General features: G+C 49.7%; 2 protein-coding genes across 3 annotated transcripts in view; both read right to left on the reverse strand.

Moving 5' to 3' along the window:
- Positions 1-5810, reverse strand: part of STK40 (serine/threonine kinase 40) — a 38143-nt gene extending 32333 nt beyond the window's left edge. Inside the window, exon 1 of the mRNA XM_054571974.1 lies at positions 5612-5810. The gene's annotated coding sequence lies outside the window, so the exon portion shown is untranslated. The remainder of the gene's footprint in view (positions 1-5611) is intronic.
- A 6833-nt stretch (positions 5811-12643) lies between these two features.
- Positions 12644-15076, reverse strand: LSM10 (LSM10, U7 small nuclear RNA associated). Of its 2 annotated transcripts, none has more exons than XM_054571555.1 (2): positions 14977-15076; positions 12644-13445 (listed from the first exon to the last, which is right to left on the reverse strand). In XM_054571555.1, exon 2 carries the CDS (start codon positions 13427-13429, stop codon positions 13058-13060), a length of 372 nt encoding a protein of 123 aa, XP_054427530.1. In that variant the 5' UTR covers positions 13430-13445; positions 14977-15076; the 3' UTR covers positions 12644-13057. The 2 variants fall into 2 exon arrangements, with proteins under 2 accessions (XP_054427530.1, XP_054427531.1); XM_054571556.1 differs by lacking the exon at positions 14977-15076 and adding an exon at positions 14850-14922.
- Between the last annotated feature and the right edge of the window lie 1544 nt (positions 15077-16620).

Raw genomic sequence — 16620 nt, forward strand, 5'->3', positions numbered from 1 at the left:
GATGGGGAAGATAGTGGGTGGGGATCCTTGTTTTTTAGCTGTTTTCCTTCTGTTCCCTCGGGAGAGGCCACCTTGGGAGAGGAGTCAGGATACAACAGACCCTGTAGAACTTGCCCCAAACACAGTAATGCCAGGAGCTCCTTATCCACTGCAAAAAGGAGAAGGACTCTTGCTCTCCAGAGTTGGCAGTTGCCGGCACTGAGTTTCCAAAAGCCCCAGAGAATTCTGGGATATGCTAGTCCCATGGTCTCCCAAGGGGATGAACTGAGTCTCTCCCTAGAAGCACCTGCTGTTCCCTTACCACACCTCCAACAACCTCTGCCCTAAACCCAAAGACAAATGGCAGGTGCAACCCAAAGACAAATGACAGGCGCATCAGTCCTGCTCCTGACAATGCCCACGGCAATGTCCAGGCCACTTTCTCTTCCGTCTGGTCTCTTGGGCCACAGATTCCTTAAAGGCTAAAGATCTTCTATCTCTTTTGCCAAGTAGATGGCAGCGATAAATACATTTAGAGAGGACAGCTTCATTCTGAATGACAAGAGTCCTTCTCAGTTTTGGTACCTCCATGCTTTCTAACAACTGGCGTTTCTTTGAATCATCAGGCCCGCATACTGCTATACTAGGGAGACTAAACTCACACCCAAGACAGGCTGCATCCGCCAGAAGAGGATGACGACCACTGGATTGTAGCCCCCTCAGGAAAGGGGGACCTCAACTCAAAAAGAATACTCTTGCTTGCTGGGCGAAAAACAGGCATCTTCAGTTTACTATAAGGGGGCCTAGAAATTCTTTAATTAATAATAATAAAAGGTACTTTTTGAAGCAGCAACCCCTTTTCTAGAATTTATTCTGCAGATACCAAAGCTCACACGTATACAGATAGTCACTTGAGCTTTGTTTGAAGAACAAAAGACATAAAATAACCTAAGTACATCAGAACAAAACTTGCTGAATAAATTACATACAAGATGGTAACACAATGTAGCCCCAAACGATCCAGACGTGCATGTACTCAAGTGGAACCATCCCTAAGATAGTAAGTAAATCAGAGCAGGCAATAGCACACTTTCCCCTTTTGGGGATTTTGACTGCAGATCCAAGAGGATATGCAGGGCTGCTGTGGGGCTGGAGACCTTTGAAGCCACAGTCTCACCTGAGCAGGTAGAGGAGAAAGAAGCGCTCTCAATTCAGGCCCCTTTCTTTTCCATACCACAAATGCAAGGACAAATCCTGCAGAGAGCTCTGCAGTTCCAAAGGGCCTGTCTGAAGCCTTGCCTACCAGCACATTCCTCTCCACAGCCCGATCCCACGCAGGTCTAGCTCCACATTCCCCTTGAGCTCAGGGGGACAAAGGCACTTCCCTTACGGCCTGAGTGGGTCCTAGGTGGCCTCTGGCTGACACCTCTCTTTCCTGAGAAGAGAGGCTCAGTGTGCTGAACCAGCCTCTGGAGTAAATGCAATCTCAGGGTTTCTTTCTAGATAAGATCTCCAGGGAGCTGGGAAAGCCATCTCTCCTGAGGGTAGCTGCTGTGCACGATCCCATCAGTCTGTCGCTTGCTGCATGACTATGGACAGTGTCAGACTGAAGGGCTGTTCTTTAGGGCCATTTGAAGGCTGCAGAAATTATGGGAGTTTTTCAGGCTCAGCCCTTGAGTTTCTGAAACATTGAAGCAGCTCACCTCCCTGGGCAAATCTGGACAGAGCAAAGGTGAATGAAGGGAAGCTGCCCTTCTCTCAGGCACCGACTCAGGCAAAACCAGAGGGAAGCCTGGGCCAAAGCCAGGCAGGTGCCACAGACTTCGCAACTGATCCCGTCCCATGAGTGCGTGCAGGGCTTACTGAATGGAGCTGGCTGACTTCACTGGTCATTGTCTTCTCCCAAGCCATCCTATCTCTGCATTATCATTCACTCTTTGTCACCCAAACCAAGAACCTCAGGGTCACCTGCCACCGCCGTTCCTCCCTTAGCCATCACTTCCAAACACTACCAGAATTCAGTTGATTTCCCTCAAAAGAGTCCTGTTCTCTGCCCTGATCCGGGCCCCCACTAGCCCTCGCTTTGATTACCGCAACAGCCTCTTGCATGGACTCCAGAATCTTGTTCTCTCCCCAATCCACGCTCCACCCACAGCCAGGGGGCTCTTGGAAAGATGCAGGTCTAATGTTCCCGCCACTTAAAGCATCCCATCACCAAGAGAATAGTTAGTTTGAGCATTTTAGCACTGGTGCCTACTTCTCCAGCACGTCCTACAGCCAGGTGCCTTCACACTCCATGCTAGAACCTCTGCGGTTCCAAAAGCGCTCACTCACCAGCACACAGCCAGGCCTGAGCCATGTGCTCCCCTGCCTGGGGTGCTTCATGAGCCCGCAGCAAACTCTCTTCACCCTTCAAGATTCAGTGTAAGCTCTAAGGACTCTCCAGTTCTCCCCAATCTTCTTGTCATCTTCCAGAAGAATCAGTCATTCCTCTAGGCTCCACTGCATACGGCACAGACTTCTGTGAGAGACTTGCAAACTCTACGCTAATGTTAATTGGTTGGGAGCTGGCCCTGTCCCTGCTACCTACCTCTCTGTTTTCCTTCTGCTCCCCTCAACCCCCTCCCAACCCCAACCCTAACCCTAACCCGCCTCCCCGCACCCAGCACATCCACAGCAATATACAAGAGCTTGAGTGTGTGGAACTTGGGTTCTGGATTTTGAGCCACCACACACACCAATGTGTGAGATGTTCGTTGCTGATACTAATTCAGACACTGGACTAGGGTCACTAATAGGGACACACATGGAAGAAACACTAAATACTTTTTCTTATACTTTAAAACACAATTTTTCCCTGAGCACTTCTGTTTCTATTTTAAAAATGGTTCTTTTAAAGAGCCAAGCTGAATCATCTGAATGGCTCCTATACAGATTGGGTGAACTCCCCACAGATTTACTTTTCAGAAAGAATACAATAAATTCTATGATTTTATGATTCCTTAAAGAAATTTCCGGCAGCTCAATGAGACACAGTTCTAGTTGCCACTAATTGCATCACCTAATTCTTGGAAGTTCTTTCCTGCAGTCTATAACAACAGGTATCACTCAGTGTGTGTTAAATGCTCAACTTGCCCCAACTTACTTAAGCCTCACAACTGCCATCCTAGGGAGGGGCTCTGCTGTCGCCATTTAACAGATGAGATAGCTGGGCATGGAGAGAATAAGTAACCTGTAGAGCTTTAGAGACTGGCACGCCTGGGACTAGAACCCAGATCTGATTGTAGAGCGCAGTAGGCTCTTAACCACTACAAGCTGTTGCCTTCTGAAAGGTCAAATTAAAGGCACAGGGAGCAAATGTAGGACCCCCTGCAACTGGCCTTCTGAGAGGGCAGCCTCATCTCTCCAGCCACTCAACCAACCTGCAATCCCCAGAGGATAGGGGCACATGCGCCAGGCACTTCTGTGCTATGCAGAGACACCCAGTGAAACGCAGGGAGCTTGTTACCTGACACTGATTGGATACAGTGCTTTCTCAGCAAGGACCCACCACCCCAGCACAAATTCTCTCTTAGAAGCCTGCAATGGCCTCTAAAAGGTCTCCAATACTGCCTTTAGTCTCTCTTCTTCCTTTCTTCTTCTGCAGGGACTCAAGGGAAGCAGTTCTATAACGAGGTTCAATCATGACACTCCTCTGCTTAAAACCTTTTCATTGGCTCCCACTGCCCTCAGCACAAAGTCCAAATTGTTAATGTGGTATTCCCTTGTCAACCTACACTGCCTTACCTGGCACCATGTTGACTTTCATACCACCGTATGGAACAATCTGAGGCTTCTGGAATAAACTATGAGTTTACTTGTCTCTCTCTAAGTAGAACACCTTGCTCATTCATTCTCACCTGGCTAAGCCTTCCCATCCTTCTAGACGCAGCTCCCACGTTATCACTTTGGCCAAACCTTCCCAGGACCCTCCCCCTACAGACTGAGCCAGTGGCGCCCTCCACTGGGCTCCCATAGCCCTCTGTTCCAGCCACTACTAGTTTTTTTAGACCACATTTCAACTTTTTGTTTACAGGTCAGTTTCCCTTTACCAGACCATAAACTTCTTGAAATAAGAATAGTAGTTAGCATTTACTGGACTCTTATTATATGGTAGACATGGTCCTATGTTTTTTACATGTGTTAACTTTTAAAATCTTCAATTACAACTCAATGTTATCACCTCTGTTTTAGAGATGAGAACAGTGAAGCACAGAGAGGTTAAACGAAGTGCCCAACGTCACACAACTAGAAGACTGTGGAGCCAGAATTAGAACTTAGGAAATCTGGCTCCAAAGCCCATTCTTTTTTTTTTTTAGTATGTTTATTGATTTTAGAGAGATAGGAAGGGAGAGATAAACATGGATGTGTGAGAGAAACATCAATTGGTTGCCTCCCATACGAGCCCCTAGCAGGGATCAAATCAACAACCTGGGTATGTGCCCTGACTGGAAATCGAACACCCAACTTTTTGATATATGGGATGATGCTCCAGCAGACTAAGCCACCAAGCTAGGGTCAAAGCCCTCTCTTAACCACTATAATATAGGTACTTACCTTTCCAGTCAGGGATACTGTTGTTGACATGTGGGGAATGAATGAATGAATGAGGGCTATGCTATCTCCAGACTGTCTAGGACTCCCCATAAACATCTGTCACAGCTGGGCCAGTAGAGCACTGGAGCAGCTCACACACACTGTTTTAGTTTGGCCTTACAGTTACATATTCTACTTTTCCTTATCTCATGAGCGCTAAGCCGAGAGGAAAAGGCACCCAGCCCAGAGTGACTACCCTCTTCCTCACTGCTCTCAAAACCAAGCAAAGCCAACCAGTTTCCTCCCGTGACTTAAGACAGAGCAAAGTCTATCCTGCCACATAAGGTGGCTGTCATCTCTTCCGCCAACAAATGGCATCAAACCTAGGGAGTGGGGATGGGCATAGAACTCCGCGTCGGGAATCCCAACACCCCTACCTATTGACTGGATGGTAAGGCCAAGTGGGAATGGGCGGATCTCACCCAGCAAGACAGGTGAAACAGTGACCACAGCAGCAGGCTCTTTCCTTGGAAAAGGCCGACCGAAACGTAGCCCTGGCAAGCAGGTAGCTCTGATCCGCACCTGAACGCCGCCCGGAAGGAGAACATTCCCGAGCAGCGATGATGCCCGTGCCAACGGTGAGGGCTCCTGTTGGAAGCCCTGGCCGGCCCTCCCTAGGGACTCTTTCTAACTTTCAAGTCTCTCTCCGATCAGGAGGGAAGCATGGAGAGGCAGACGGTGTCTCTTGGGAAAAACCTGGCTGGGTCAAACGCCAGTGCCTTCACTTGCTGGTGGAGTGACTCCAGGCAAGGCTGGCAGTCAGTGCCCACCTCCCAGGGCTCCCGCGGGACTGAGGCTCCCCGCGGTCCCCCATCTCCGGCGCATAGCCGCCCCCGCCGCAGACCCCAGTAGAAGAGGGGGCATTTACTGTTGCCATTTCTAACACAGACGGACGGCCTTGGGCTGTCACCACGGTCCCAATCCCTCGGCCGCTGAGGCCCGCCCAGAAAACCCGCACCCCCTCCCGGTTCCCTGCTCCCGGACCCCCCGCCCTCACCTTCGCCCGGTGTTCAGCGCTGCTCTTCCATAGTCTGTAGCCCGGAGCCGGGACCGGGACTGCTCGGAGCTCCGTCCCGGGGGGCCGGGGCCGGGCCGGGGGCGTGGGAATCGCTCACCGCCGCCTCCCAGCGCAGCCACCGGAGCCGCAGCCACCGCCGCTGCCTCCCTCCATGGCTGCGGCGCCGCCACCTGACAACGGAAGTGACGCACCACTCCCTCCTCCTGTACTGAGCCTCAGCCCCACCCCTCCCCGGGCCCCGCCCCTCGCCCGTGTCTACGGCCTCCCGGCGTTGGGATTGGACACCATCTTGACGATGGGCGGAAGCCTTCAGGCAAGAAGCCAGATTTCGACTGCGGATTGGTTCAGGGTGGGGTCCTGTGAAACGATTGGAGGCTGAGACTCTAAAGGGGCGGCACTTACCTTTTTTTTTTTTCCTAAATCTGCGGAGAGCCTGGGCCGGAGGCACCACCCCCGCCCCAACTCCTCAGCACCTCTGGTGCCCTACAGTTTCTCCCTGCCGGGTTTGGTGAAGTCTCCAGCAAGTGTAAGGTCGGCCAGTTGTAGTGTATTTATCAGAAAAATGGCTCTTCTCTGATCCCCATTGATCGGTTTCTGGAGTTCTGTGCGGAGAGCGCTGCCGTTAGACTCAATAAATTACAGGAATTCCTGTCGTAGCCCTCACAATGCATTTCCCTCTGGGCCCCTCGCTTTTGTTGAAAACCCGCTTCAACCCGAAGATCCCTGAAGTCTTGACGAGGGAGAGTCACAGTGCAGAGTTCTATTAACGATTCCAGCCACCTAACCCCAGTCCCTCCTGTGGCAGTTTCGGTCCCTTTCTCCTCCTCCTCCAGCAACCACGCCCTCCATGAATCAGCTTCTTGCACCATCAGATGAGCCCTTTAAAGGGATTGATTGCATCAGGCTGTTGACTCACTGGGGCCCTGTGAGAGCCTGGCTTCCCTCCCCTGGCATGCAGAAGCAGCTAAAAGGGCTCAGTGGCAGCAGCACCAGCGACCATGGCCGTCACTTCTTTGTCTCAGAGGTGTGAGCTGCGGTGCTTGCTGCACACGACTGTCTGAATCCCGGTGTTTTGCCAGCTGTCCCCTGAGTCACTCTGTATCAATGTGTAGGCACACGTGTCCAAGCCCGTGTGCACTGCTGGGTTTTACTAGGGCGTGTGGCCAGGCATTTACGTGTATGTGCATTTGTCATCTCCACACAGGCAGTGCCAGGACATGAGGGTTGGTGTGTGTGTCTGGCTGCCGCCTCCAGTGTCATCTCTTTGTCTGTCTAAATGACTGGTGGCCTCTGAGCTGACAGGGCTGAATAACAATAGTAATCAAAACAGCTCTCACTGTTGTGTCACACCCTGTGTTAAGCACTTTAGAGACATCAGGTTAGAAGTCTGTTTACAGATGAAAAATCTAGATTTCTGAGGTGGGAAGTAACCTTTCTAAAGACATATGGCTTATAACGGCAGGACTGTAATCTGAACCAACTTTGGCAGATTCTGAAAAGATTGGATTTAAATCCTTACTGCTTTCCTTACAAGCTGAGTGACAAGTGTAAGTTCCTTAGCCTTCCCTATGTGTCAAAATAGGGGTAACACCCTGTGGGATCACGGTGAGGATTCAGTGAGTGTGCAAACAGCTTCTCACAGGACCTGGCGAGTAAGTGCTCCTGTCAGCCTCAGTTACAGAGCTCTGATGAAGTGGATGACAGAAAGTCAGGCACAAAGGAGCCAGGCCCCTGCCCCCAAAGCCCTCCTCTCTGACAAAGGGAAAAGCCTAGGGATTCCGGAAGCCCTGACTCTGACAGGAATGAGTTTTGGGTTTTCCAGAGCTCTAATTATCAGCTAGATGAATCACTAGGAGCTGACACCACCATCCCCACCCTCAGGAGACTCTCAGCTGATTTAAAATATAGGATTTTAACATAGGAGAGGAGGAGGAAGAGGAAGAGGGAAGGAGAAGAGGTAATGAATAGGAACTAAAGGTGCCAGCCAGAAGAAACGAAAAACTGTCATCAGGACACCAATATGAGACACACACACACACACACACACACACACACACACAGTGACATACTTTCCTGCTGGCTCTCCAACTCTGGGCATATTGGCAGATGTTGCTGCCACAGCTAAGGGCCACCTGTCACAACAGCATGAGATGGTAGTTTGATGAGGTATAGGTAGGTCTGCCTATTACTGGAGAGGAGGAGACCTTCAACCCTGATAAGCTTACTCAGGCTTCTGAAACCCAGCAAATCCTTCTTACTGGCTGGCTTCTGGCTTCTCCTTATGGCCAAGCCCCAAGGCCTGGGTAGGTATAGCAAGTTTTGAGTGCCCATTCTTGGTAGCTGGGTACCATCACTAAGGTGAGCAAGGCACTGCTTATCTTACTCTGCCTTCGGTGTGATGTTGGAAGTGCTGGAAAGCAGAGTAGTGTAGTGTAGTATCCTGGAGTTTGAGTCGCACAAACCTGAGTTCAAATCCCCACTCTGCTTGCTGTTCACTGGCTCTTTGACTTTGAGCAAGTCACTTAACCTCTCTGGATCTGCTCCCTCATCTGTAAAATGGGGCTATTAATATATATCTCCAGGGTTGTTGTAATGATGAAATGAGATGATTCTTTCATTCCACAAAGATTTGTGGAGGGCCTGCTAGGTGTAGAGCACTGAGCTAAATACTGGAGATCCAGTGGGACCAAAGAGCCTACAGCCCTGCCCTCCTGAGCACATGGGGCCCTGGCACACAGTGAGGCTCAGCAAGTGGTAGCTACTTAGGACCATCTTGGCATTCTGCCATTCACTTAATCACGGGACCTGAAGAGAGTCCCTTCCCCTTCCCCCTCAGGAAACTGGGCCTGTTTCCTCAACTTTAAAGTGACAGTTTGACAGGATCAGTGGTTCTCAACCTTCTCACTTTCAAAGCTTCTCTTAGTACTTTTCCCTCCACAGGAGCCTCACATTTGGTAAGATTTTGTCTTCCTGTACAACTTGCATCAAGTCATTCCCCTCTTTTCATTGGTTAAAGCCTCATGTCATAGGCATTAGACCGTGTGATCAGGAGGAGCAAGCCAGGATGACCACCAACCACGCTGTTAGCATAATTCCAGCCCACAGCAGAGACCAAGCTAGCTTGGTTACCTTTCACATACTCTGTGCCGTTTCTCTGGGCCTTTCTGGAACACTGATAAGAACTCAAGGGACCCCTACCGCCCTCAGGGATCCTTTAGCCAGGGATGCCAGACTGGAACTCACTGAACTGGATGTTCTCCTTCAAGTCCCTTCAAGTCCCACCCAGCTGAGAGCTGGAGATGTTGGATCAGGGAGATGTAAAGTTCAAGCTGCCTGCCCACCCAGCTCCTCAGAGCCCTGGTAATAGTTCCCTCCCGCAAATGAAAGACCCCTGTGTTCTCTCCAGGAACAGGAGGGGAGGGAGGGGACATGCCATACCACCTGAGCACTCAGTCTTCAACCAGGACCCCCATATTGATGTACATGTGGACTTGAACACATGCCACAACATGAGTAGCACAGAACCCAAACTCTGATGGGGTCATGACCTTTGAAATACGTTTTTTTAAATCTTTTCCTTGGTGTTTCCTGGGCCTTTCCTTCATGCAGATAGGCTAATCTGCATTCCTTACGCCAGGAAACAAATGATAAAACAGAATGCAGAGTTCATTTTTAGCTTCTGAATTCTAAAGGCCTAAGCCTTCAGGGAGGAATGGAAAGAATTCCAGAGGAGATACAAATTTAGAAAGCTGTGTAACAGGGGGATCTGGGAGACTGGCGGGGAAGTGGTCCCTGAGAACAGAGAAGATTCTCCTCAGCCTTGTAGCTGGAGGGGATCAGCTGGGTTGCAGGGACTGGCAAGCAGGAAAGGTTGTGCTCTTTTTTCCTGGTGGAGCGCCAACAAGTAACAAAACCCTCTGAAGGAACAGCTGTTTGCTGCATTTGATCCAACAGGGCCTAACCAACCCGAGACCCTAAGAATTTCGGCCTGACTGGTCTGGGAAAAGCAGGCTAAAAATCTAAACATTGAGAGGGGTATGTCTTACCCTGAAGGGAGGTCAGGAGGTCTTTTGGTCAAGTATGAGCATTTCAACAGCAACCTGAGTGGGCTGATCACAAAACACCAGAACGAAGCCCTCGTGGATCTGCGCAGCCTGAGTGGATCAAAAACGAAAAACCGGAACAAAACGGGGACATCTCAGTGTATGCCAGTGTGACTGGGTGACCACCAGATCAGCCTACACTTCCCATGCTTTGGCATCTTGAAAGGGAGGGCTCTAGAATGTAGCCAATGCCAAGGAAAGTTGCGGGGGGAGGGGACTTTTAAATGTCTGCAATTATGTTTCTGCCAATCTGGCTGAGTTAGGTGAAATATGTATTCAGGTCAGTTAGAGAAAGCTCAGGTTATGTTTCTTACACACCAGAAATTGGAACCCGCTACATTCCTTACCCATAGGTCTTTGTATCCTTTGCTCCACCCCTCTCCCATTTCTCCTGGCTCAATAGTCACAATGGTATTCTTGAGCTTTCCCACCTCAGGACCTTTGCACCTGCAGTTTCCTCCACCGTCTTTTGGTCCCCCCCACCCCTTTGGCTCTTTAATTTTTTTAAAATTGATTTTTAGAGGCAGGGGAGAGAGAGAGTGACATTGATTGTTGTTCCATTTATTTATGCGTTCATTGGTTGATTCTTTTATGTGCCCTGGACTGGGGATCGAACCCACAACCTTGATGTATCAGGACGACACTCTTAACTAATCAACTGAGCTACCTGGCCAGGGCTCCTTTGGCTCTTTAAATGGCAGGTTTCTTCTCAGTTTAGATTTCACTTCTTTGGGCCTCACTTTCCAAAATAAAACTACCTCTCTACTCTCTAAGTGCTCTGCTTATTTCCTTCATAACATCCATTAATATCTTTAGGTTTTTTGGTTTATTGTTAATCTCCCACTCTGGGATGTCGGTTCCCTGAGAGCAGTACCCTTGTCCATCTTGATGTTCCTTGATGATGACGTATGTAGCTAGCACTGTGACTAGAACTACTTGTAGAATGACTGGTCAGTGGCAGTGAGGGAATTCCTGACTTGCAATAGTCTGGTGGACCCCTGACAGGCCTTTCCCAGAATCTAGGACCAGATGCCAAAAGACCCATAGCCTTGGGGTTGAAGACTTAGCTGTGTTCTATCCAGGGAGTCAGCATGTGTGTCTCAGCAGGGCCTGGTTCCTCTCCTTCCCATCTATCTATCCTCCCTGTGCCTTGCCTAGAACAGCAGCTCTACTGGGGGCTGGCTCACAGTGCTTATGGGATATGTCCTGAGCCTTTCTTCTCGGCAATCTGCACTGGCCCTTCTTTCTTCCTCGGCCTGGGGGCTCCCCCTTGCTCTGCTGAGGATGTAGAAGCCCCTGGCATACTGTTTAAAAGCCTCAGAGCTAGACCTTTCTTCCATCCCTAGGCCAAACTCATAGCATAAGCCCTCTTGAAGTTGGAAACACCTGAAGACATGCGGGAAACCTGTGCAACGGAGGCGGCTGTGTTCGTCATTCCAGACCAGTGGCTCTCTCTCCACTGGCTGTGAGTATGTGAACATTTTCAGTGAGGACCTCCCTTTTGTGCCTGCCCTCTGCTTTCTTACCAGAAGTCACCTTGTGGTGTTGCTTCCCTTAACTCTGGCTTGTCAGAGGTGCCTGGAAACCTCTGAGAAGTGGTTTTCTCCCTGCTGGAATCCACTGTTCTCTTCTGAAGGCAAAGGGCAGAGTCTAAGCAGCTTCTAGGACCTCTGGGCTGCAATGAAATACGGTATCGGAAGCCTCCTGGAGAGTGAGTACCTGGTTCTCATTTTTTAAAAAGGTTTTTATTTATTTTGAGAGAGAGCGGAAGGGAGAGAGGGGAAGGGATGTACAAGAGAAACATCAATGGGTTGCCTCTTGCACACACCCCAACCGGGGACCAGACCCACTACCCAGGCTCGTGCCCTGACTGGGAATGGAATCCCCGACCTTTCACTTTGCGGGACAACACCCAATCCACTGAGCCATGCCTGCCACAGGGTACCTGATTCTTTAAATGGCAGGCTGTCTCAGTTTAAATTTAAATTAATAATGCAGAGTCCCAGATTCAATTCTGGTTCATGTCTAGGGAAAGTAGGAGCCAGGAAAGTGGCTCCCCGAGACACATCCCACTTGGTTCTGATGAGCTAGGACAACACTGACAAAGACTGCTGGCATGTGAATGCAGTGACCTTGAGCTGCGAGTGCCCAAATGAACACTCCTCTCAAATCTCCCTCAAAACAGGACAGCATCTTAACGTGAAGGGCCCTGCCTTATTCAAAACTTGGGGAAGTAGTTCTTGGGCTGGATTTTGTTTCTGTGGATCTTGATCACCTCTTCTGATGGATTTTAAGCCCCTCTCCTGAAAGGACCAATTCTCACTGTCAATGCGTGCACAGCAGAAGGCCTGGTACAGCTGCTCTGTGGATGTTTGTCTGATGAAGACAAACCCTCTAGTTCCACAGCACCGAGCTGCTTTTACAGAGATGGCTGTCTGCCTGTGGGAGGGCTGGTATGGCTGCAAGGCAGCGATAACAAAGACTTGCGTTTTAATTTCCAGAACCCCCTCTTCCCCGAGGACTCAGAATTAAAAGACTGATTTCTTGCTGTTGGATGAGTTCCCACACTTGAGGGGAGGGCCCATGGTTACTCCAACTTTTCTACCTCAGGAAATAGCAATAAGACCAATAGCCCCTTCAACAGAGAATCTGAACAGAAAAGCCGCTTTCTACCTAACCAGACTGACTGAATGACTCTATTACAATTCCCAAACTTTGCTGCATATTAGTACCACGTGAGAAACTTACAAAAATCCAATGCCCAGACCATACCCCATACCAATAAAACTCAAAATAGGTGAGGGTGGGACAGGTGATTCCAATGTGCAATCAAGTTTAAGACCCAGCGTCCTAGGACAACAGACCAACAGGGAGCCTGCACGCATCAGGGAAAGCATGAAGCACGCGCTTGTTTGTGTCCAAGTTTAGTTTTATGAGAAAACACACACAATTGCAAGAGAAATGGAGACACTTAGGGCTGGCTGAGGCCGAGCACACTGAATAATCCTCACTGGGATAGTTGAAAAACTATTTGATGGATTTCCTGAATCAGTAAATCAGAGATTCAAATACAGATGATCAAAAGAGAGGGATTGTCACCTACCCCAAGGCCACAGATAAATAGGATTCTGGGCCCCAGGGTGAGTCTGGGAGGTAGAACCTTGTGAAAGGCAGCTGTGATACGGGTTGTCTGTCAGATACCAGTTTCTGGGCTGGCCCTGCTCCCTTGCCAGGTTCTTGGCAGGGACAGACAGCAGGCAGTTGGCTCAGTAGAGCTCTGGAGGAACCTGAGTGGTGACTAGGGCTTGCTGACGGGACAGGCTCATTTATACTTTTTGGTGGGAAATTCCCGTCGGCCTTGCCCCAGGCTGCGAAAGTTGCGCACACGATGGATCATCTGCAGCTGCTGTTCAATGGTCTCGGTGATGTTCACGTCATCTGGGATGTGGACATAACGGACGTTACGGCCTGTTACAAAGAGGTCATCCAGCTCAGCCTGGTGCCCCCAACGGTCCGTGTAGGTGACGTTGGCCAGGCGGATGTTCATGAAAGCATCCACATTGTCTATGCGTCCGTGGGCCACACTCTCATCCCGCAGGTCCACAGTGGTTACCTGGCCCTGCAGGCCCTGTAGCAGGATGATGAGGCTGTTCTCAGAGATGGTCCGTTCCTTCCTCGAGTGGCTCACCGCCATCTTCCCACGCTGCTGGCTGCTTGCAGGAGGAGCACACAGATAGGAGACATAGCAGGTTAGGGGTGCAGGTGACAACTCACCTCCACCAGGTTATAGTGCAAAATCCCCAGCCTGGACTTCCCCAAGTTTGCCCAACTCCCCAATTTTTGAGTCTGGAGCACCCTTATGAGCCAGGTGCTTCATGTACACACCTCATAGCATCCACTCACCATCTTGCAAGCCAAGTATTACTTATATTCATTTCATAAACAAGAATAATATGGCCAGGAAAGGTTAAGTCACTTGACCACGGTCAAATAGTTGACAAATGGAGGTGCGGGGATTCAAATCCATGGCTGCCCTACTCCAAACCCTACACCAGGGTTTCTGAACCCTCACTGTATGTTAGAATCCCCAGTGGGTTTTAGCTGGCTGCCACACCCCTGAGGTTCTGATTCATTAATTAGGGGTGGGGCCAAGGTATCCTATTTTTTAAAAAGCTCCTCATGTAACTCTAACGTGCGTCCGAGTTTAAGAACCACTACTCAAAGTATGGTCCATGGACCAGCAGTTTCAGCATTACCCATGCATTTGTTGTAAATGCAGAATCTCCAGTCTCTCCCAAGACCTTCTGAAAGATTCTGTATTTTAACCTGATCCCTAGGTGAACCAGTAGTTCTCAAACATGAGTGCTCATCAGACTAACCTGGAGGACTTGTTAAAACGCATTGCTAGGCCCCACTTCTAATTTCTAACTCAGTGGGTCTGAGGTGGGGCCCAAGAATGTGCATTTCTAACAGGTTCTCAGTTGCTGAAATTGCTGATCTGGGGCCCACTGAGAATAACTGGTCTACACAATGCAGCCGCCATATAAGAAATTTAGGTCATTAATTGAAGAAAAAAAAAAGGTAGCATATAAAGCATGTAAGTTTTGAAGGCAGAGAAACCTAGGCTGGAATCTCTGCTCCACCCACAAACTCTGTAAACCTAGGGCAGTTACTTAATGTCTCTGAACCTGTTTCTACATCTATTAAACCATAGGCCATATGAAGAAAACAGAATCTAACCGCATTGAATGTACTTTCGTTTGCTTTCAACATGCCCTGATATTTTATTCATGTAACTTTGTCTTATCTATCCCTAGTTTCAGATTCTGAGTGGGAGGAGTGGAACTTCACGACCTCACTCAGAATCCCGACGGGGCTGAACAGGCTGGCATCATGTCCGGCAAGCCAGTCCCCGCCACTGATGAGGGAGGCTTCGCCAGGAGTATGAGCCCAAGCATACACTCCTGGGGCTCCACAGTGACTGAAAGAGGCAGGTCTGGGCTCTAAGGTAGGCTCTGCCACTTTCTGGGAGGGAGACATCGAGCAAGCCACTTAGCTTATTCAAGCCAGTTAGCCCGTGGATAAAACGGGGATGGCGAAGAGCCTTTACTCACAGAGCCGTGGGAGTGGGCTATACTCAGCAAATCGGCAAGAGAAAACTTCCGCTGTTCCCCGCCGGTTTCTGGGATTCCGGGACCCCAGCCCCCGCCTCCGCCGTGCCCCCCGGTTCCCCAGACGCACCGCGCCGATTCTTTCCGCTGCCCAGTCGGTGCTGCTGCGGAAGCTAGCGGGCGCCTAACTGGACGGCCTTCCTCTGGCGGCGGGACTCAGAAGCCATAGCAACAACAGGGCCGCTCAGTGCGCACGCCCGTGCCACCGCGGGTCGAGCCCGAACTACAATCCCCAGAATGCCTCGCGAGCGCGACTCGCGCTCTCGCAAAGGCCGGCGTACAGCTTTGGATAGTCTCCGTCATTGGAGAGTCATTCATTCATTCATTCATTCAACAAATATTCACTGAGTCTTCGCCGTGTGTCAGGCTCCTTCCAAGGCTCTGGGCATAGCGGAGACCGAAGAGACAAGCTCCCTGATCTGAAAACCCTTAAATCTACTGGGGCGGGGGGACCAGTAGAGGGGTCTACAGTGAGGGGTAGGGATGTCTGTAAGAGAAGAAACAAGAAAATTGTGATACAAGTTCTTCAGAACATTAATAAGGGTTAATGTGATAGATCAGGTGGACTTTTATTGGTCAGGGATGGCCTAATAAGGTGACATCTGAGTTGAAGTGAATGACGTAAAGTTAACTTTGTGAAAACTAGGAGAGGAGCATTGCAATTTGTGTGAAGGACCTGGTGGAAATGAGTTTGCCAATTTGGACAATCGGAGACGCCAGTAAGACTGGAGAGCGTGGTGTGAGGAGAGATCACAGAGGAAGGCAAGAGCCAGAGCATTTAGGACTCTATAAGCCAAGGTAAGGAGCTTGGATTTCTTGATTAGGCATGTAGGTTCTGGAGGCAGTGCCTGGGTTCAAAGCTGCTCTTTGCAAACTGTATGACTTCAGACAAGTTAATTATCCTCTCTGGGGCTCAGTTTTCTCACCTACTACTAGAAGTGCAATGATAGGCTATCGAAGGGGAGTGGCATGATCTGATTTATATTTTAAAAGGTCACTCTGTATGGCTTTGGAAAAGCTGCTTATCTTCTCTCAGCTCCAATTTCCTCATTAGAAAAAAAAAAAGATAATGTCAATCTCAGAGACTTGTAAGGTTTGAGTGACCTTCATTAACGTGTGACAGCACCTGACACATAGGAGAACAAACACAGGCTTGTTTGATTCCTTCACTCTCTCATTCATTCATTTCCATCACCCCCAGCAGCCTTCCCTTTTTACCAGTGATCACAATTGAGCTCTTCTCATCCTTAGAATAAAAACTTTCTTCTCCATGCTAGTTACTCTTGTTCTCCTACCTTCCACAGTCAAACTTCTCAGCAGAGTCCTTTATATCAGTGGTTCTCCAAGTGTAATCTCTTTTCCACCCTCATTTCTGTGTGAGACTGCATTTTCTTCATTATTTCAACCAGAACAACAGATTCAATGGGGAAGTAGCTGTGACTTCACTTGCCGGGAGGGCACGCAGTGGCTGGAGGACCTGTCGCTGGGGGTGTGTGTGGCTCCGCCACAGGTGCATCCCAACCACAGGTGCACCTTCTTCGCTAGCTGCTTCCATCAGCGAAAATCAAATCCGGAACCGGTGGGCAGGGGATCCTACAATGGGCCTGGAGTCAAGCCTGCAAGTCAGGCCACTTTCTGTGGGTGCTGCGGCTACAAGCACCTGTGGCTACTTTCAGCTCTGCCTGCCAGGTGCGCTCCAAGCACAAGATGAGGA

The sequence above is a fragment of the Pteronotus mesoamericanus genome, unplaced genomic scaffold (genome assembly GCF_021234165.1).
Source record: "Pteronotus mesoamericanus isolate MK-2021 breed Mesoamerican mustached bat unplaced genomic scaffold, CSHL_Meso_final contig_221, whole genome shotgun sequence".
Lineage (NCBI taxonomy): Eukaryota > Metazoa > Chordata > Mammalia > Chiroptera > Mormoopidae > Pteronotus > Pteronotus mesoamericanus.

What these genes read in the sequence shown, in the direction of transcription:
- LSM10 (XM_054571555.1), bottom strand. Translation starts at nt 13,429, where the DNA reads ATGGCGGTGAGCCACTCGAGGAAGGAACGGACCATCTCTGAGAACAGC.